Here is a 23,055-nt window from a genome sequence, read left to right as displayed (position 1 = left end):
ACTGCCATTGACGGCGCTAGGCGTGCAATCCATTTTGATTAAGAGAGGCTGGCACCGAATGATTGCTGCCAACCGTCCACACAGTCAATGGCGCTGAAAGCTGAGTATTCACAGCCTGTTCACCCAGTTTAAACGTCGTTGTCTATAGCAGGCCATGAGTTCAACAACAGAGCAGGATAGAGTACCTTTTATCCAAAGCCACGGACTTTTCAAGTGAGTATTTAATGTATGAAAAGAATTAAACTCAAGGCAATCAAACAGCTTTACATCACATGAAGATCCACAAGCAAAGATAAAATAATTTGTAAAAATCACATGAAATCAAAAGAAAGTTAAAACAAAGACAATTGAAACAGGAAATAAAATGATGCGTAACAATCACATTAAATCACGAATAGAATTTTAAAAAATTGAAATAAAGCAGAAAATGAATAAAAAGCAAATAGTTTGAAATTTGAAATATATAGACAGATATGAATATGCTGTGATAAACAAAAGCATTTTTTGCCCTGATATAAAGGAGCAAACAGTTTGAGCTCATTTCAGACCTTCAGGTACCTTGTTCCAGAAGCGAGGGGCACAATAACTAAATGCTTCCTCACCCTGCTTGGTTCTTGCTCTTGGAACATACAGGACACCGGATCCAGACGACCTTAGGGGTCTAGATGCTTCATAGGATGGGTTCCAACAAATCAAAGCGTTTATTTTGGTCCAAGGCCATTAAGTGTTTTGTAGACTAACAGTAGACGAGCAGTAGTATTTTATAGTCTATCCTTGGACTCACAGGAAGCCAATGTAAGGATTTCAAAACCTGTGTAGTGTGGTCCAGTTTCCTTGTACTTGTAAGGACCCTGGCAGCAGCATTCTGTACTAACTGCAGCTTCCTGACTGATTTTTATTAAGACCTGTAAATATACCGTCGTAATAGTCCAATCTACTGAAAATGAATGCATGCATGAGTTTTTCCATATCTTGTTTGTCAGAAGCCGCTTAATTCTGGCTATATTTGTAGGTGGTAATAAGCAGATTTAGTGACAAACTTCAGATGGCTGTCAAATTTTAGGTCTGATTCAAGAATTACCCCAAGTTGTCTGACTTGATTTGTATCTATAAGTGACATTGTGCCAAGGTGTGTGTTTATCTTTTACCCTTCCTTTTTTGGCCCAAAAATGATCACTTCTGTCTTCCCCACATTTAGCTGGAGAAAATTGTGGCACATCCATTTATTGATGAATGCATTTACTCAGGGAGACTAAGGGACTATAATCATGTGGGGCCACAGAAATGTAGAGTTTTGTGTCTTCTGCATAGGTGTGATAGGAGATTTCATACTGTTCCATGATCTGAGCTAGGGGAAGCATATAGATGTTAAATAATAGTGGTCCAAGAATGGACCCTTGAAGAACCCCACAAGTGAATTTGGTTCGTTCTGACTGTTTGAGAAACTGGAATGTCATCTTTTGCTCAGTACGCTTACCTTCTCTTTTTCAGGACATTCCAATTTTTTTGTATTGCCGATGCTCAAAGTGCAGTAGCTCTGTTAAGCTTCAGCTTCGAAACGGTTTGGTTTTCTCCCATAGACAGCGCTTGGTTGTTATTTAGGCATGTTAGGATGGCCAGTTGGGTGGTCAATCAATCATTAGGTCATTGTTTTTGATAGGTCAGCCAGGTAGGTAGGAATATCTTTTTTAAAAAATTACCTGTAATTTCCCGAATATAACGCGCACTTTATTTCCCCAAAATCAACTTGTAAAATCATTATAAACGGGTACATGGATGGAGACAGAAATATATATATAATTACATATATATGTATAAACCGATTTTTTTTTATTGACACGGCCACGTTGTGTTGAAGAAACGTATGCGGCGACCCGGTGCCGACCATTACGGTACGTGACGTCACCATTTTGTTTCGATAATACTTCACTCTAATCGTCCGAATGATTTCGTCTGTGTTAAATTCTGCTTTTTTCACTCTTCATAAAGCACAGAATTTAGTTTCTTGAACTCATTTGAGTCAACATTTATTGCAGCTCCGCAACTCGGACCATAACAAACGTAAGCACACAGACTTCCTGTGTCCGTCAACTATATCTGTCCCTCGGGAAACTCAAACCCAAACAACAATAATTCCTATTGTTACTGTCGTGTTGACAGCGATGAGCTCTCACGGATTTCCGACTTACGTTCTCACTTTCATTTTACCGTATCAATCCATGGAAGAAACATTTATTCATGATGATGAAACGAGCAAGTTATACAACAGCCTTTAAAAGAAAAGTCACATCTGTTTTGTTTTCTCCTAGATTCTGGTAAGTTGGAGAAGTTGTCAAATCATATTATTACCGTAAATATTGTCAGTTTATGGTAATGTTTTGAACTACCAATGTGCTATGCTTGTGCTGTGTTTCACCAGTCAGTAAAATGACATTTCTGTATCTGTACACGAGCTCTGTTTTCTTGTATTCTTCTATTTATTGGTGCTAAAATTAGGGTGCGGGTTATAAACGGGTACAATAATTTTCCCTAGATTTTACGAGTAAATTTGGGTTGCGCATTATACACGGGTGCGCCTTATATTCGGGAAATTACGGTATCTGGTTCTACCTTTGTCTTTGGGTACTAGGGGTGGGTTGACAAAACGCAGTTGGCAGAGGTGAAAACAATACTGACGGTAATAATCATGAGCCATCATAAAATCATAATTAACAGCCACATAAACCTTAATAATCCCAGAGAAGAAAGAGGGAAGAGGGTCTCCTGCTGGCAGTAAAAGGCTATGGGCTGTTGTTGTGCGAACCCCCTCTCCCTTCCCTGTTCGCCACCCCTTTACCCACCACCCTCCCAGTGACAGATCGTCAGCAATTAAGCAAACAATTAAGTTGCCATTTAGCGTCTGTAAGTGGCTGTTATGAAACATTACGCTCAAAAGTCAATGTGCATTTTACGGGCCCGCGAGCAGCCCACTAATCGCTCGGATGTTGCCGTTGCTGTCGGGGGAAACAAAAAAGCCACACACCAGGTCGTGAGCTTGAAGAGGCTGATTGTTGCACTTTTAAAAAGCGATTAATTATTTTCTTAGACAGCAATTTTTTGTGCGTTTGAGTGGACTTTGAGTTCACGTTAAATCAGCAAAGAGTCATGTCACAAAAGTTGCTGGCCGAAGTGAAGTTAAGAACAGTTCATTACAGATTACAACTTCGACACGCAACAGGTGAAGGTTGTGTCATGTTTTAACTTAGGCCATGTCCACACGTAGCAGGGTTTTTTAAAAACGAGGATTCTGCCCTAATACGTCGGGGGAAAATAATTGCGTCCACACCTGCACGTTTGTGTAGAAAAAAAAAAAAAAACTTCACAGCCAACCGCTTTCATTCATTTTTAAGTACATTCAAAACAATAAAATAATTGTCCAAAACACAATAATGCTCAATAAGAAGCACAGCAAGAGTTTGTAAAAAAAAAAAAAAATGGAAGCAAAAAAGCGCCTATTTAATATACTCCAAATGTAAAAATTGGTCTCATGTGTGACGTGAGTACAAAATTTGTCGCAGCCAGTGACGTAAATCTTCGGTCATCAGTGTCCACATGATGGAGCCACAAACGCAGAATTCGCAGATCTTCACCTTCCCCGTCATTTTTAAGAACCCTGGTTTAAATCTGCATGCGTGTGTGGATGATAGGTCGAACCGTAGAAAAATATCTTCTTTTTGCCAAATTCCTTGCTACGTGTGGACATGGCCTTAGTGTTTGACATTGACAGCAACACACATCAAATCTATTTAAATTGTTTGGCAGTGAATTGTCATGTTTTAGTGCCACATACGTTTGAAATGTGACTGGCTGGCAACGATTAGATTGGATGTTTATTGGAAGCAATGAAAGCCAATGACTTAGCCAGTATATCTCGTTAAGGGGGAAAGACCAAATTGAAAGCAAACAGATGGGTCAAATCTTGGAAAATGAGACGTTTGGCTGTCCTTATTGAGCGTTCCAAAACTGCAAAGATTTTAAAATCCAATTAGAATTGGCGAAGTCAATGCATGTTTCAAACTGAAGAAAATTGGACAAAATGGCCAAAGGAGCCAAAAGGCATGTTTGCCTTTTAAAAGTCCTTAGCAAATATCGTTTAATCAAATCAACAGATCACAGGGGTACCTCGACAACCGTTGTAAAATTTGACTCGCCATTTGTCTCTACATCCGACGACATGCTCGAAATACGATGATTCATGACAGCACCGCAGTTCCTTTCGGATTTTATTGTGAAAGAAATCAACAGGGGTTTCAAGAATGTTAGTGAAGGTGGTGAAAAAAAGGAAAAAGGTGAGGCTTACCATTGAAAAAAAAATGGAAATGACAGAAAAATATGAGCATGGTGTGCGCGTCCGTGCACTGGCTCGACATTACGGCCTTAGAATATCTACGATCTCGTCGGTCCTCCTCCGACCTCCGTTTGCTAGTCTTTATAAGTTAAGGTGACAATCATTACTGTGGTAACATCGCCAAAAAATCGCCAGCTTCATCAGGTTTTTAATCATTCATTTCATAACTTGTGAAACACAACATGCCTACTGTCCGCTGCAGCTGAACATTAAAAGTGAAAGTAAAAAGTCCTTTATTATTCTGTCAAGTCAGCCACGCGGTGTGTTCAGGTACACCACGCAAAACACATCCGCCACATTAGAACTCGATTCGTTACATTATTACAGGTATTACTACGTTTAGTGTATTATTATTCCGATTTTTATTCATAATTTATTTGTTTTGCTCTGTGTAATTGGTATTTGCAATAGTACCAGCAGCATTTATTAAGGATTTAGTGTAGGTTTTCAGGCTGTGGAAAAAAATTAATGGAATTATAAAGTATTCTTATGGCAAAATCCTGCTCGACATATGACCATTTTTATTTACAAACAAGATCGTAGAACGAATTAACTTCGTATGTAGAGGTACCACTGTACTGGACTCCCAGACTCATTTTGATCAGTTATGGAAAATTTGCACCACCATATAGCTGCTTTGAGTATTACATCGGCTGTTATCTAGTCTAACACACAATTCAGGGTTAATGTTTTTTAAGGTGTAAGAGTTTCTTTCCTCCTTAAGTTTCAGTTTTCAGGACCAATTTTTTCCCTATTTGGAGGTGGAAGGGAGGGGTGCCTCCTCTGCTTCTTCCCGGCGTCCCGGCTGGCCGTCATTGTAATTACTACTGAGCCCCTAAAGGGAGAGTCTCATTTGCATAATTGATTCTTTTATCAAGGAACGCCGCCGCTATCGCTCTCATCGCCCGATGGATTTTTCGCTCACATTCGAAATGCCGATCTTTGTTCTCTTGTCCTCCCTTAATCCGCCTTCCTCCGTCTCATCCGTCCTTCATCCTCTCACTTTTTCATTCTCTCGTTTAACGCCTGTCCTGTCATCTCATGTCCCTTCTCTTTTTAAACTTTTTTTCTTTCTTTGTTATTTTTAGGCCGTCCTATAGTTGGAAGAAGAAAGATGGAGAGCTCCCCCCGCTGGCAAAAGATGAGGGCACCTTCTTACGCTTTGAGGTGCTCAACAAGTCCGACAATGGAGTCTACCTGTGCTTCGCCGACAACGGCATCGGGAGCAGTGTCGGAGAGTACACGCTGTTGGTGCAAGGTAAGGTTCTGCGAAAAGTTGGGGGTTCTAGTTGATGTTTTGTTCTTTGGGAGTGGGGGGGTGACACAGGTAAACTGAGGTGCGATCTGTTCATCAGTTTTTGGTCCACGATTCCCTACATTTTTAGCATGTGTTTTGAGCTTTGTTTTTCACGCAAGAAACAAGAAACAGGATATGTATTAGGAAGAGTTGTGGGTTCTGTTTGATGTTTTCATGGGTAAGTAGGTTTAGGCGTGGTCAATACAGATAACCACGACACAGTCCGTACCTCAGTTTTTGGGCCACGGTTCGCTGCTCATATGTTATGCGTTTTGAACTTCATTCATAGGCAAGCAACAAGCACCAGGATGAATTAGGCAAATGTTTTGCGAAGAGTTGCAGTTTCTAGTTATATTTTAAACCAGGTGTGCTCATTATGTTGATCGCAATCTACCAGTTGATTGCAACACAAGTGTGAGTAGATTGTTGCATAAAAAAAAAAATACTGTATATTTTCATCTTAAATGTACATAGTTCTGTTGTGCGAGCAAAATACTGTATGTGGTTGTGCAACCCGCCGCCCCCTGCTGTTAAGGTAGACCGCAGGAGGTTGTCTCGTTAAAAAGTACCTTAATTTCCCGAATATAAGGCGCACCCGTATATAACGCGCACCCATAATTTACTTGTAAAATCTAGGGTAAATTATTGTACCCGTGTATGACGCGCACCCTAATTTTAGCACCAATAAATAGAAGAATACAAGAAAACAGAGCTTGTGTACAGATACAGAAATGTCATTTTACTGACTGGTGAAACACAGCACAAGCATAGCACATTGGTAGTTCAAAACATTACCGTAAACTGACAATATGTATGGTAATAATATGATTTGACAACTTCTCCAACTTACCAGAATCTAGGAGAAAACAAAACAGATGTAACTTTTCTTTTAAAGGCTGCTGTATAACTTGCTAGTTTCATCATGATGAATAAATGTTTCCTCCATGGATTGATACGGTAAAATGAAAGTGAAAACGTAAGTCGGAAATCCGAGAGAGCTCATCGCTGTCGACACGACAGTAACAATAAGAACTATTGTTATTTGGGTTTGAATTTCTCGAGGGACAGATATAGTTGACGGACACAGGAAGTCTGTGTTGTTACGTTTGTTATGGTCCGAGTTGCAGAGCTGCAATAAAGCTTGACTCAAATGAGTTCAAGAAACTAAATTCTGTGCTTTATGAAGAGGGAAAAAAGCAGAATTTAACACAGACGAAATCATTCGGCCGGTCAGAGTGAAGTTTTACAGAAACAAAATGGTGACGTCACGTATCGTAATGGTCGGCAACGGATCGCCGCATACGTTTCTTCAACACAACATGGGCGTGTCAATTAAAAAAAAACGTTTTTTATGTATATATACAAAATATATATATATATTTCTGTCTCCATCCATGTACCTGTTTATAATGCACACCATGATTTTACAAGTTGATTTTGGGGGAAAAAAGTACGCGTTATATTTGGGAAATTACGGTAGATCTTGGAGCAAAAAAACAGTGAGCACCCCTGTTTTAAAGGCGGGGTAGGTAGTTATGTTAATAGAACTGGGTAATATAAGTAACATGGTAGGGTTCATACATCTGTTTTAGGCCATGGTTTGGCTTTTTTTTTTTCAGTAAGTATCGAGCAGTCGGAATCTCGGGGGGGGTGTCTTGAAGGGTGATAGGCTTTTGCCTGGTATACAGCCACAGCAAACAGACAGCGTAGTGGACCAATCAGTGACAGGCAGACGTTGTTAAAGCGGCAAGTAATTAGCGTGACCGGAGAATGGAGAAGTTTATTCAACATGGCTAGCGCGAGCTATGTTGACTGTTGTCAATGACTTGTTTCAATGTGTTTTTGGTCATTTAAAACTGGTTTTACCGCGGATTGGAACATGTTCTCTCACGTTTGCGATCTGTGTTGTTGTAGAGACGACTTTCGGCGCGCAAGAGTGACGTTACTCGTTAAGAACACGTCACGCAAATAAACGAATCTGATTGGACGGTTGATTCTGTATCTTGCTCGAGAGGCCGTTAATGGGCTGGGTCCCAGACTATTTTCACAGGGTTTAAAAAATACAGGGAGAATAGTCTGGCTGTGCCAGGCAAGATAGGCTTAGGGGTGGGTTGTACTGGTAGGTAACCGCAGTATGGTGACTATGGTCTGTCTGTCTGTACCTCAGTTTTGGGCCACACTGCGGTGTGTTTTTGGAGGTTATGTTCTGCTTGTTTGTAGGTAAACAACAACCATGAAAACAATTCTGTGGAGAAGGTTTTTAGAAGAGTTGAGGGTTCTTGAAGTTTTGCAGTGCAAGTAGGTAGGGTTTGGGGTGATACAAATAAATATAATACTGCCCATACATCAGTTTTTGCTACATTTCTAATTAGTGTTTTGAGCTTGTGTTTAGGTAAAAATGGGTACTATATTAATTAATGGAAGCATTGCCAAAAGAGTTGGTGGTTCTGTTTGATGATCTACATTTTTAATTAGGTAGATCGGGAATGTTTTCCGAAAAAGTCATGGACTGTCTTCTGTTTTTCAATTTGATTTGTCTTCTAATTTTTTTTCATTTGTTTCTCTTATTCAACCGCGTCCCCATCGCTTTACTTCCCAATTCTTTTGCCTCGCGCTTTGTTCCCAATTCTCTCCTTCGTTCTTCGATCTGCCACATTAAAAAAAAACAAAAAACATTGCGCTTTATCCTGGCCCAACACCGCAAAAGATCCCAGCGACCCCACTGATTCCACGAGTTCTTTTCCTACTTCTACACCGTCATTTTCCACCCATGCGAGTGATCCCACTTCCCCCACTACTGAATTATCCTCCGCCTTCCCCACTACTGAATTATCCTCCGCCTGGTCCGAAACGGCCACAACCACCATTTCCGCCACCTCTACTGTACTTTCCAATGACCTTTTCCCTGGCTTGACCTTCAACCCAGACTCCTCCGCAACCCCTCCGCCTTCATCCGCGACACCCTCAGTTTCCGATGGGCTGAACGGACATGACACCCCCACAGGTAAAAAAAAAAAAATTGAAAAAAAATTGAAAAATTTGCAAGTGCGATGCCCTGCCCACCATGGCAAATAAATACTGTTGCTCAAGTTGTCACCATGGAGACAAGAACTTTGTATGCATGTCAGGATTTCACCACTGTTTTTCTTTCTTTTTTCATTCTTTCTTCCTCCCTAACTTGCCCACCTGCTGATAATCCCTAAACACAATACCACAACACACCCACATTGCCACACACCTTTGTTTCCTCATCCGCTCACCAAGATGCTGAAGAAAACATTGCAGGTACAACATGAGCTTGTTTGTCACCTGCTTGACATTTGTATACAAGGCACAATATGAACTTTGCAATCCTGTGAGATATGAGAGTTGTATCCAGAAAAATTGGTAGATTGCTAAATTAGTATTTTTAACTCATTGACTGGCATAAACGGTTATCGATGTCCAATCCATTACGACTGGAAGGAATGAGATAATGAAGGTGCTCTAGAATACTAAATGCGAAGCGCCACTGCCTCCAAGGGGCCAAGGCACGCACAGCAGGATCAGAGCTCACACAAACAGTGCAGCATACACTGACTATGATTACTCGATAATGTAAAATTGCAAATCGTTAAAGCAACGTTCCCCAAAATAATTTGGAGATTTATTGCCTACTACTTTATACATAGTTTATACATATATATATATATATAATATCACTGATTGATATCAGACTGATTTTCTGTATTGCATTTTAACGGATTGTTTTAAAGATATTGACTGAAAACTTGAAATCTGATCTTGATTATTATTATGATCTCTAAAAACTTAATTTTTATATAGTGTTTTAACTGATAGTTTTCAGAATATTGACTGAAACCTTCGGAAACTAGAGTGCAGTTCGACTTTTTGTTACCCGAAAAAGTAAATATAAAAAAAAAAGCGGACATCGACTGTCTGTTTTCACACACATTTCTCTTTGCTTCCATCAACAGGGTCATTTTTGGAGGATAATTCCAAGTCACATCTTTCTTTAGACAAGTACTTGATTCCACGTTCAGTCATTCAAAAAATAAATATAAAAATGAAAATAATATATGAATATATATATATATATATATATATATATATATATATATATATATATATATATATATATATATATATATATATATATATATATATATATATATTAGGGCTGTCAAACGATTAAAATTTTTAATCGAGTTAATTACAGCTTAAAAATTAATTAATCGTAATTGATCGCAATTAATCGCAATTCAAACCATCTATAAAATATGCCATATTTTTCTGTAAATTATATATATTCTGTAAAATAAATTGTTGGAATGGAAAGATAAGACACAAGATGGATATATACAGTACATTCAACATACGGTACATAAGGACTGTAGTGGGCATTTCACTCTACTGTCATTTAAATCTGTCTATGCTGTCCTCACTCTGAAGCGTCTACTTTTTCCAAAGTTAGACAGCTAGTGAACGACGCCATAATAATCAGACTTCTTCCCTTTTCATCTGATTTATTAATAAAATAGCCTCAAACCATTGTCCTCTTTAGACCGTCATAAAACTACAAAAAAAAAGTACACAAGCATTGCATTAGCAACAACGTTACCTTAGCACGCTATACAGGTTCACTAAACATAAACAAAAAGCGGCTCATACAAAAAATAGAACATTTCGCCTACTAACATAATATGTACATTCTTTACAACAACCATACTTACAGACAAATCTTGTCCAAGGATCATATAAGCACAACATTACAACGTAGGCTTCAGCCCGAGACGTCGTGCAGCCATATGAACTGGCAAGAAAAAAATAAACCATGTCGCAAAGCGACCACAAGAGTTCGCTGTTGTGCTGCAGCACAAAAAGCCTTGCTGTAAAACTTACCAAAAGGCAGAATACTGTCTGAGCGGGACATGTGCGTTAATTGCGTCAAATATTTTAACGTGATTAATTAAAAAAATAATTACCGCGCGTTAACGCGATAATTTTGACAGCCCTAATATATATATATATATATAACGTATAATATGTAACGGTACATGTATTTGTATTAGGGCTGTCAAAATTAACGCGTTAAAGGGCGGTAATTAATTTTTTTAATTAATCATGTTAAAATATTTAACGCAGTTAATGCATGCGCGGAACGACCCACTCAAGCATTGCCGCGAACAGACTACAATGGCGCCGTTTGAAGTACATTGAGAGCTGAGGGCAGAGACAAGCAAGTGGAGTGGACGCAGATGTTACCGGCACCTGCCAAGGGGGCCGCTGTTATTTTCAATGTGACCGGCATTGTCAGATTGAGCAGTGAGGAAGAAAGTGGTCGAGCGAGAGAGGGAGCGAGAGAGTAGAGAAAGTGCGCAGTTAGCGCAGGCCCGAATGCTGCATTCCTCACATGCTTTTGTTTTGTTAATTAAAGTACAAAAAAGCCATCTAACGCCTCTCGGTGTTTATATGTTCGCCGCCGTCTTCCTCAGGAGGTAATCGGATGAACCGAGCCATCTGACGACAATGAGCCAGTATGATTCACTAGTCCAATGGGGTCCATAGCATTACCAATTTCCTAGCAGGATGAATTGATAACGCAGACATTTATTGGAGCCGCGCTATTTAATGGGTTACGCAGTAGCATCTCTTCCGCAATTGTTATAACTATTGTGGCAAGAAACATGGGGAAGTATAGTTAGAAATGATCATTTCTTTACACCATGTATTGTACTCTACGCAGAGAAGATATATCCTTTGCAGCAACCACTGTGACTCATGGTTGCTCAAATTCCCATCATGCATTTGGGCAGTTAAGAACATTTAAATCGCTACAGTATCATTTAGTGAAAGCACAACAAAAATAATATTCCTAGCTCTCAAAAATAAAATAATGTTCACAAAAAGAAAAGCGCTCAATGCAAAGAGATCTGGCATTCCCAATCAAAATAGCTACGCTAAATAATACGCTATTCAAACATTAAGTTTAGCTAAAAAAATACACTAGATGGCAATATTTAGTCACAATATACAAACTATCAAAATTACTATAACTTATACTCACATTTATCTTTTATGAATTAAAAGTCTTTCTATCCGTGGATCCCTTTCACAGAAAGAATGTTAATGTTAATGCCGTCTTGTGGATTTATTGTTATAATAAACAAACACAGTGCTTATGTACAGTATGTTGAATGTATATATCTGTCTTATCTTTCCATTCCGACAATAATTTACAGAAAAATATGACATATTTTAGAGATGGTTTGAATTGCGATTAATTGCCATTAATTACGATTAATTAATTTTTAAGCTGTAATTAACTCGATTAAAAATTTTAATTGTTTGACAGCCCTAATTTGTATTGAACCGTTTCGGTACGTGGTGCTCGGTTCGGAACGGAGGCATACCGAACGAGTTTCTGACGTAATGTAACCCTTACTTTTCGAGGCTGTGAGTCGATCGGGTTACAGTTTGTTTGTGTAGATTATATTTACTCCGTATTCTCTACTATAATGAGGACCAACACGGTAGGACAGTATAACCCAGAAACGTCAACGCCGCGAGAACGTGGCCGCCGCGAGAACGCAGTGAAACGCGGGCGTTAAAGTCAATCAGCCAATGCACACCAGTCGCAGTGCAGCCGCGTGTTAGACGCTTCCCAGAAGCGGCTCAACACGACGCATGCGAAAAGAACGGCAGAGGTTATTATTTGACGCGGGACGCAACCCTCCTGCATCAATACTACTACCGGTAGTTAGGATCGGGCAGACCGGAAGTCACTTGTGTAAAAATACGGTGGATCCAGTCGATTGTCAAACTAATATGCAATCATAACCCACTTTTTGAGTCCATCAGATCTCTTGAGTGGTAGATCGGGGTACAGTTGACTTGTCTTTGTTGATTTATTGCTGTCTTCTCTGCTATAACAATAACCAATACGGCCCCGTGTTCAATACAAAACCCTCCTACCACAACAAAACAAGTACAGTAGGAACTAATATTCACATAGGAACTAAAGTTATACAACATAAAATATACAATATAAATTAATACTACATCACATTTGTAAAATATAAACACATAATAAATAATAGCCCATTTAAATAAAATAAATTGAAATGAGCTAAAACACCTGTAATTAAATAATAAGAATAATACACACATCCTGCTTACACAATTAAATTTATTAATTTCTATGTGGCGCTTTAACTTGAGAAAAGCCACCAATAAAGCTTCTGAAAACCCTTCATTAAAAAAAAAAAAAAAAAAAAAAAAATGTTTCATTGAGGCATTCATTTTGAAATACATGTTAAAATCTTTGAGTCATTGGGACTGCTTTTCTCTTACTGGCACATTTATAGTGATAAACTCATTCCAATTCACAGCAGAAGCTTGTTTTTTTGTTTATTAGTTGTTTGTAGAATATTCTACAATGATTTCCTGACCAATGTATCGATAATCGTTGTATCGCCATATCGTCAGATCATCGTTATCTTGAGCTTTGTATCACAAATCGTATCGTATCGTGATGTACCAAGAGGTTCTTACTCCTAATTTGCCGCCTGCCAACCCTCCTAGTTAAAATAGATTGGATGTCTATCACTGTCAATGGCAGCAAATGAGTTAAGAAAACTCTTGAATCGATCTCATTGGATTGTGTTCTGTTGTAATCTGTTAGTTTGTGTGTTTAATTGTGAATATATTTTTGTCCCCACTTAATCTGTTTGTATATGTATATTTCCTTGTGTCTATTTGTCTCGATGTCATTGTGTATTTCTGTCAGGACACAGACACACATTTACACAGAGTAAGTAATAAATGTTTCATGGGGACACACGAGTATGCAACACACGTTCTACCAACACATGACCCTTTGAGTGGTACTGGTCAATTACACTCTGTCCACTGTGTGCGCGTGTGCGTGTGCGAGGGTGCGTGTGTGTGAGTGTACCCTGACAAGTGGGATTAATGGCCTCATTGGCAGTCTCGCCTCGTCAGCGCACCCCCATCACCTCCATGCCCTAGTATGCGGTTTGTGCATTTGTGAGAGCCTACAGTAGATCAGTAGGGGGGAAGTATTGAAGTACTTTTACTGTACTTCATTTCTTGCCGCAGCAATAAGTCGAAGTGCACGTGCACTCTACCCATTCTCGTCGACTCTCATGTTGGGTCACTCACAGTCAGCACTGGCCACTAAACCATGTTTTCGCATTTTAAAAACCTTAAATGCCAACAGTCACATCACAGTTTCAGGCCCCCGAATATTGTAATCATTGTTAGATAGGTTTAGATTCACATGGTTTTTTTGGGAAGTTTAATTGACTTTGCTTCCTCTTTTCTCATTCCTTTCCTCCTTGTCTCTCATGCTTTGCTCAGACCCCACGGCCATGTCGACATCATCAGGCGTGGACCACGCAGTGATCGGGGGTGTGGTGGCCGTCATCGTCTTTATCCTGCTGTGCCTCCTCATCGTCTTTGGGAGATACCTTATTAGACACAAAGGTGAAGTATCTACATCAAATAAAAATTTGGGTCACAAAATCGTTTGTAATTGCCTAAAGTTGCCACAAGATGCCGACAAAACACTTTTTCTTTTAAGATAAGATGATGCCCTGAGAAGATGACAAGTCTGATGATATTGGGAATTTCAAGCTTAGGAACAGTTTTATCACCAGCATTATTTCAGTTTCAAATGAGCCCAGTTTGGGGGTCCAAATTTTCTCTAAAATAAGTTCTCTTAAGTAACTTGATATTTTCCTTTCCTGAACTGTTAAACAGTGATGTTTTTAGTAGCCCTTTTAATTTTCGTCTTAGTCTTAGTCTTTTGGATTATACTACCTATTAGTCTTAGTCATATTTTTTCCTCAAAATGTGTTTGTGTTTGTCTACTTTAGTTGACATTTAGTTTTCGTCTGTAATAAAATAAAAAAAAATCGCTCCAAAAATAAATAAAGAAATAAAGGTTTCCGACTATTTTGAATAAACATTGACAGACGAGCACATATTGTAACTCCAACTTTGTGATAATACACATTTAGCAGGAAAATTATACCCACCTAGACGCCACAAACTGTATGTAACAAACAAACAAAAAAGTTGTACGAGAGTTTAAGAGGACGTTTACCGTTAGCATTAGCCTTATGCTAACACAAATCCTATGCTCACTAGGGATGTGCCATCTTAGGCACCCCACGATTCGATTCAATTACAATTCAGGTTGCTACGATTCGATTATTGAACGATGATCACGGTATTGACTATGATCACTGTTGTCACGATTGTCACAATTATCGATGCATCGTATATTACTAATTAATAAAGTAGCTAAACAAATTTTTATCCATTATATATTTAAAATATCCTAATGATTCAACAGAAACGATGGAAACATGCCCATAAGACAAAAATCTGGCCTTAAACTGTTTTTTTTTTGTTTGTTTTTTTTTTTTGTTGTTGTTGTTTTTTAAGTGCAAAAACATTAACCGTTTTAAAGGCAGTACCTATTTCTCAACATGCCCATAAAACACACAGCTGACCTTGAGATAATCTTTTTCACAAGAAGGTACAAAAACTTAGCTGTTTCAAAGGCAGTATTTATTTATCTCAACAATACAATAAAATTTACACTGGTGGAACGAATTCCACATTTTCTGGAAACAGATAAAGTGTCTTTAGAAATAAGACCATAACCAATATATTTTGTTTTCACAGATTTCTGTACTGTTTCGCATGTTTATAGTGTCACCGCTGTACTTAATCCTGGTTTTAAATGTTCTGCATCTGGAGTAACTTATATACACCACCAAACAACGCGCCATTTGACATGGAAATATATGTTAGCGAAGTCGCTAATTAGCATAGCACTAGGTGCTAACTAGTAACATCTCAAAAGCAATAATAATAAATGCTAAACACTAAAAGAGGGTTTGTGTACTCACCTCTGATAGACTGACACATGACTTAGAAAAACACTAGGGACTTTTTCCAATTAACACGACTTGAACCTACTGCTGGACAACTGAAAGACAAGGAGTGACGAGCTCTCTCTCTTCCCCTTTCGTTCTAAAAAATAACTGGCGCACAGTAGCGCGACCACCGGGTCCCTGCCCGTCTCATACACAAATTTATTTTCCAGTCTTTTGAAAAGGAGTAAATCTCTCGCTCAGTAACCGGCAGCATCCATCGTAATGTTGTGCGTGCGTCCGTCAAAGGTGTCCGGGCGGCAGACGTCTCTTGAATTTCGTTCCGCTACGAGCAGCTGTCATAAAGTTATTAGGGAAAATCATCGTTTTTGAACCTTTGTGAATCGTAATCGAATCGTCACATGATGAATCACGATGTATCTAATGATCCATTTTTTTGGAACGCCTTTATTGCTAACGCTACGAGTTATATTTAGTGTGTGATGATCATTCAGCACAGACCTTTAAGGGCTAAAGCAACATTACATATTCTCTCTGGCCAAAATCGGAAAACAAATCTTACTGTGTGTCTGTAAACCGGAGTGACTGGAGACAACACTGGTGAGTGGAGGATTGGGGGGGGGGGGGGTGCAGAACGTCGCGAGTAAAACAACAAGACACTGCTACGATGGGCAGGCTTACTATACATGAAATGTCACACATTGTGAACATGTGACAGAAACAATTGCGGATTTTCGTTTCGTTCTCTTCTCGTCTGTTGAAAAACTGGCGTTAGTCTTGTTATGTTTTAGTCTACCAAAACACTTTTTTAGCTCGTTATCGTGTCGTCGTTCGCTGACCAAATATTTTCGTTATCGTCATCATTGATGAAAACAACGCTGCTGTTAACATTGTAAGCTTGATTAAAATGAGTTGAATAAAATTGCATTATCAAGTACCGTACTTTTCGGACTATAAGTCGCACCAGCCTTAAAATGCCCAACAAAGAGGAAAAAAAACATATAAGTCGCACCGGAGTATAAGTCACATTTTTGGGGGAAATTTACTTGATAAAATTCATCACATGGAACAGATATGTCATCTTGAAAAGCAATTTAATAGAATACAATACAATAGAGAACAACATGCTGAACAATTGTACAGTATGATGATGTTGCATGATGCATGAACAACGAAATGCGCACGTGGCTGGTGTGTTAACGTAACATAGCTATTAAGAGTTATTCAGATAACTATAGCATAAAGCACATGCTAACAAGTTTACCAAACCATCAGTGTCACTCCAAAACACCAAAATAACATGTGAAATGATATAATAATGTGTTAATAATTTCACAGATAAGTCGCTCCCGAGTATAAGTCACACCCCCAGCCAAACTATGAAAAAAATTTAGACTTATAGTCCGAAAAATACGGTATATGGGCAATACATACATTTCTGAATAAATTTCATACCTTACCTTAGCCTCACTCCTGTCGCCTCCAAAAGAGCTTGCCGGCACTTGTATAGTCAGCTAGAGTCTAAGCTCAATTATCAGTGCACTCCGCTGCCTTTGTGGTGCTCTGTGTTCAATACCCACTTGGAGCAAGTTATTACATATTTGCTGAAGATGAAATCCAGTTTAACTAAAATTTGGTGTTCAAACTACTTAACAGAAGTCTATAAAACACTGTCAAATTCTCTAAAATGACTGCTAATGAGTTAAGACATGTGTTAAGTTTCGTTTTTTTTTTTTTTTTTTGGTCCCAGGAACATATTTGACCCACGAGGCCAAAGGCTCAGACGACGCCCCTGATGCTGACACGGCCATCATCAACGCCGAGGGCGGAAACTCCGGAGCCGAGGATAAGAAGGAATACTTCATCTAGGAAGGAAGAAGGAGTGAAAGGAGGAAGAGGAGAACGAACAATCTTCCATTTTGTTTTCACCACACTCAGTTGCTCAAGAAAGGGGGGGGGGCAGTTGAGAGTGAGGACTTTGTTGGCATCCATACAGGGACGTGAGATTTGCACTGACACGCACGCACACACACACGATGACTTACTAACCCGTTGTTATGTTTCGATCCCTGTTTTCTAACCAGCTCCGAAATTGTAACTCGCATTCTTTCCCGAGCCTCCTCACACATTAACCTTTCCAGAACCTCCCCCAAACTCCTAAAAAAAAATGGTACGAGCCACCGTGCATCCCCTCCTACCGTTACCCCAAGCCATTCCACCTACACACATGTATACGTATAAATATATATATAAATATATATATAAATATTAGCATTCTTTTTACTGGACGCAAACGGTGTCGGGTGTGCGCGCTGTAAATACAACGAGGAAGATAGGGAAAAAAACACTCCTCGCTCGTGTATCTCACTTCCTAGAATACTCTTATTGCCTGTTTTTAGTACATGCGTGCAGAGTATTTGGAAAATGAAAAAAAAAAAGAAAATAAATGTAATCATGATAATGAGTACCAACAATGGCATTGCAATGTAAACTAACTTCAAATGCAAATATTTTGTCGTTTTTCTTGTCGTAAATTCTGTTGTATGTTTAGGAAAAAGTGTTGGGGCCTCACTGACAAGAACTACTGTAATTTTTGGAGTATAAGGAAAGCCACTCCTGACTATAAGCCTCACTCACTAAATTTTCCAAGAACACCTATGTGATCTTACAGTATAATGTAAAAGCCACAATGGACCATAAATTGCTGGATTGAAGGGGGGCAGGGTTTAACTGCTTATAGTCCGAAAATTAACATAATCATTTTTGACCCCTTCGGACCTAAGCATGCTGCTGAAGGACATGACGCGTTTGCGTCTCTAAACCCATAATTACACTGAATTTAGTTGGTATTGCCACTGGGAGATTATTGAATGAAACTTTACCCATCGAAATCAAATCATAAGGTTTGGTATGCCCTCTTTGCTATTCTTGGCTCTTTAAAAATGGCTGACCAAACCCAACTTCAAAAAGGATAATGTAAAGCGCTCGTTTCTCATTTTTAAAAAAATTAACATTAAAATTAACCAATAAAAGCATGAAATATCCCCAACCAAAAAACTGCACTTTGTTCTGGTGTTTGAGTAGAGTAAAAATCTATGCAGATGTTTTTGTTTTTGCTCAGCAGAAAAAATGCGGGTCTAAAGGGGTTAAAGCTGGATATTATCAAGGAAATGTTCCATTTTGGAAAAACAAAACAAACAAAAAAAACATTCTGGAAATAATATTATTACATTTTTGAGATTTTCCTTTTTGAAACTTTTTTTTTTTTCCTAAGCTAAATTGAAAAAGACATATCGGGGAAAAACAATTTACCATACAGTGTTTTTCTGAAAAATATTCATATTCAACAAACTTTATTTTTCAAAAATTGGAATAGTTTCATCTTTTGAGGACAAAGTCATCAATTTTAATGAAAGACATTTTCAGATAAAAGTTACATATTTCGAGGCAAAAGGTCATGATACTCAGATAAGTTGTATTTTTTTCTCATTTAAAAGAAAAATGTCTTGAAAATGTAAAATCTTAAAAACTAACCTTTGAAGATGACAGTTTGTTCCTTGAAAAACTGCCACTTCATCATTCTATTTTAGTTTTCTTTTCAGTGTGGCCTCACTCTTAACTGCTTTTCTGGAACATGTGAGAGGTGTTTTTTTTGTTTTTGTTCTTGGAAGGGTCAAGTGTTTACAGTCTTCACTTTGCCTAAAGAAACCAAACCGTAGCTCAAATTCCCTCATTCATTCACTTACATTACACTTACGTCCATGCTTTGGATATTCATCACGTCGTCATTTAATGAATGGAAACGCTCCTCTTGTTATCCGTGACAACCTTGCGCCCTTGAAATAAACGTAACCTATTCCCAATTTGGACAGCTCTGTTCTAAAGGGCAGTTGCACCGTTGGCTCGGGTCCACGGCTGCAAATGGATGCTAATCTGGCTAAGAGGCCGCGGGCGTCGGGTGGGCGGCGGGCCAACGTTACACTTGGCCGACGACATTAACATCCTCCTCGTCTTCTTCTGCTCGTCCCTTTCTTTTCATTCTTTAATCAATCAACTTCCTCCGCGTCCTCGTCCACCTTCTCTCTCAGTACACAGAATGTGATTGATGTCCCGCTTTCCTGGCAGCATGTCACCACTTTATACACTCGGGTGTGGAGAAAAGTATCAGGACGCCTCCTGTTACATGAGTCTGGTTTTGAACAAATAACCCCAGAAGTCTCACAACGTCTTTTTCAATGTCATCTGGAGTGAGCACAAATGGCCAGAAGCGCAAATTCATCACTCTCCGAATACTTTTTTACCCATTTTCCCTCCATATTTTCACTCCCTATAGGATCTCCATAAGATTTGTCCATACATAATTTTCCTTCATCCAAACTGCACATATTCCCAATGTTACAATTCGTGCGGATGTCCCAATAATTTTGACCATATGTGGTCGATGTTTGTTGTTCTGGAACGTTCAGGGATTCTTCTTGTTTTACCCTTAAATCCCCTTTACTCCTTTGTCATCAGCCCCTTTCACGCTACCTGTCAAAACCAATTTATCTTGGGTGGTTCTCTCTCCCCACATTTGATGTTTTTTGTCGTAAAGGTACCAATAATGACTGAGAAATTCCAGAGTTGGGGGTAGTATTGGAGGCGGGACGGCATCTGTGTGAAATGTTTTGCACGGATGAAGAAAGAAATGTTGCCTCGCTGTGTTCTGTGTGAAAGACCCTCCTCGTTAGAGCCAAATTTTTAAATTGCACTTGCTGTTTTCCGCGTGAATGGTACTAAATCCATACCACATAATTCCTGGCTTGGGAGGTAGTATCACAGTGTGATTACGTTAAAGGGTATACTGTTGGTGTGAAATCTCACAATTGTCCTACAATTCCACATGGGACCCAGCAAAGCTGCTTCTGTTTGGTGATAAAAGGAACAGACAAAAAAAATGCAGATGTCTTTACCGACCGTGACTGTTTTTTTTGTTGTTGTTGTTTTTTTTAACCTTGAATGTTTTTTTAACCTGTTGTTAACCGTATTTTGTTAAAATGCAGACTATAAGAAATGAACTTGACGATGGGCAAGATAAAAGGTATCGTTGTCGGAATTGAGAGTTCTAATTATGAGTTTTTATTTGCTCTTTTTTTCTGTGACTGGTACGGACTGTCTGACAATTCTTTTATTTTATTCCCGTATTTGTTGGGTGATTTGTTGGGTGAAAGGTTCCAAAACAGACCACTTATATCCAATCAAAATGTCAACGCCACCTATTTTAAACCGTTTTTACTGTTTTCTCTGTGAAAGGTACGGAGACATATTGCTAATTTCCTGACTTTTTTTTCTTTTTTGTACCCCTTCTTTGGTGTTTTTTGTGTGAAAGGTACCAGGATGAATACAATTTTGCAGCTTTGCTGGGTTCCACATGAAAGCCCCTTTTTTCTACTTCTGCCTTTCCCTCTAAAAAACACAAGCGTGAAAGGGTTTAGTGACTGCTAACACATACGAAGCTAACCGCTAAGAGCAAGACAAAAAGCGGCTCCTATTTTTTTGTGGGGTTTTTTTTGAGGGGGGTTCATGCTGTCGTTGGCATCTGCAAACTGGAGGGGGTGGTACTGTCGCCCTCCCCCGTCCAAGGTTTAAACGCCGACAAGAAGAAACAGCTGCGTTGTGCTGCCCCCCCAAAAAATCGAAAAAGTCATTTTGTAAAAAAGAAAAAAAATTACGGGGAAAAAACTGCGGCGGCGGACCTTATATTTGCCTGTCATGAGTGGTCGTGTCTTTGGTCTTAGCTAATGTGCTAGCATGTAGCTTGCATGTGGGCTGGCGTGTAGTGTAGCGTGCACAGGATAAAATACCCGCCACCCTCCGGTCTGCAGATGTCTTATGAAAAAGGGGGGGAAAAAAAAGTCGCTTCTTTTTGTTTTGTGTTAAATTATGTCAAGACGTTCATAATATTTCTTTTTGCTTTTTATAGATGTTTAGATGATCCGACACTTTAGATTTTGTTTTTTTGTATATAGTGTTTCATATCACAACAAGTACGTTGATTGGACGAATGATGATGTCACCAAGCCGCATGCTGTGGTTGGATCTTGTGTTCAAATTGAAAACTTATTTTCTTTAGTCATTTTTGTTTGTTCGTTTGTTAAAATTCCAGTTTTTGCGTTGTTGACATCAATAAAGATGCAATTGGGTTAATTTCAATCTTTGTCAGACATTTTTTGTGCTTTGTTTAACCACAGAATTTGTTCTTTTAAATACGGCACAAAGATTTCTATGATGTCAACCTGAAATTTGTGCATTTATTAAATAAAAATTAAAATTTAAAAAAATTTTTAAAAATTGAAGGTACAATAACTTAAGTTACCATCATGTGGTTTTATTGTATGATTTCAAAATTGTGCTAAATTTACTGAAAATATTTGGTAACACTTTATTTGACAGTGGCGTCATAAGTCTGTCTTAAGACCATCAGAATTATAACATGACACTGTTGTTGACAATTTTGTCACTAACTCCATTCACGTCCAGGCCGCATCTTTTACATCCATTCAAAAGTGACATAGTTTGCCGGATGACACTTAATGACATAATCCATAAGCATTCATTAATGCTCATGACAGTCCCAGAAGCAGATCGACATTGAATTAACGTTGATTTTCTATCAATATCATCAGTATAGTTGAAATAAAAAATTTCGACGTCAAGTGATGTTGAAACAACTTTGTTCTATGGTAAGTCAGGCGATGGTTGGGTTAACATTGTTTTATAGTTGATGAACTAATGTTGACAAATAGTTGATTTATGATTGACCAGGAAATATGATTGAAAAGTCATTGAATTATGGATGAGTGGGCGTTTTGGTCGAAAACATAACATTGATTCAGCATTGTTCCTCTATTATCAATAATCGAAATGAAGTTTAGGTTTTGAAAGGATTTCAACGTTGAAACGTTCAACATTAAGGGTGCAAAAGTGACGTTGATTCAACGATATAAGATTGACAGTGGAATGTTGATCCAACATCTTTTCAACGTCGGTCTGCTATCTAGGAGTGTCATGCAGTGTTGCTTTTGGCAACCCTTTTAATTTTCGTCCTAGTCTTTTGGACAAAAATAAATATTAGTCTGAGTCATATTTTAGTCTTTTAAAAATGGGTTTTTCTAGTTTTAGTCAACGAAAACTCAAAATATTTTCCTATGAATTAAAAAAAAAACATTCACGATTAAATAAATTAAATAATAATCAATAGTGTACAAGGATATCACCTTCCAATGTATCTCTTTGTGATGATAATAGACACTCAGCAGGAAAACAGTACATTATTTTTAATTAAAACTCACCTGAATGCCACGAACTGTATGTAAAAAGTTTTCCAGGAGTTTAAGATGACGCTTACCACGCTAAATGCTAATGCTACAAGTTGCATTTAGCGCGTGATGATGACTCAGCAC

At 38.6% G+C, this 23,055-nt stretch overlaps 1 protein-coding gene across 2 annotated transcripts in view; it reads left to right on the top strand.

Moving 5' to 3' along the window:
* cadm3 (cell adhesion molecule 3) overlaps nucleotides 1–21,805 on the top strand; it is a 206,648-nt gene extending 184,843 nt beyond the window's left edge. Inside the window, exons 8-12 of one of the 2 annotated variants that reach the window (XM_057857228.1) lie at nucleotides 5,476–5,645; nucleotides 8,392–8,688; nucleotides 8,949–8,969; nucleotides 14,067–14,192; nucleotides 17,364–21,805. In XM_057857228.1, the coding sequence (XP_057713211.1) occupies nucleotides 5,476–5,645; nucleotides 8,392–8,688; nucleotides 8,949–8,969; nucleotides 14,067–14,192; nucleotides 17,364–17,482 (733 nt within the window). In that variant the 3' untranslated portion in view covers nucleotides 17,483–21,805. The remainder of the gene's footprint in view (nucleotides 1–5,475; nucleotides 5,646–8,391; nucleotides 8,689–8,948; nucleotides 8,970–14,066; nucleotides 14,193–17,363) is intronic. The other variant, XM_057857229.1, reaches the window with a different exon arrangement.
* Nucleotides 21,806–23,055: the final 1,250 nt, after the last annotated feature.

The sequence above is a fragment of the Corythoichthys intestinalis genome, chromosome 14 (genome assembly GCF_030265065.1).
Source record: "Corythoichthys intestinalis isolate RoL2023-P3 chromosome 14, ASM3026506v1, whole genome shotgun sequence".
NCBI classification, from domain to species: Eukaryota; Metazoa; Chordata; class Actinopteri; order Syngnathiformes; family Syngnathidae; genus Corythoichthys; species Corythoichthys intestinalis.
This window is presented reverse-complemented; position numbering and strand designations above follow the sequence as displayed.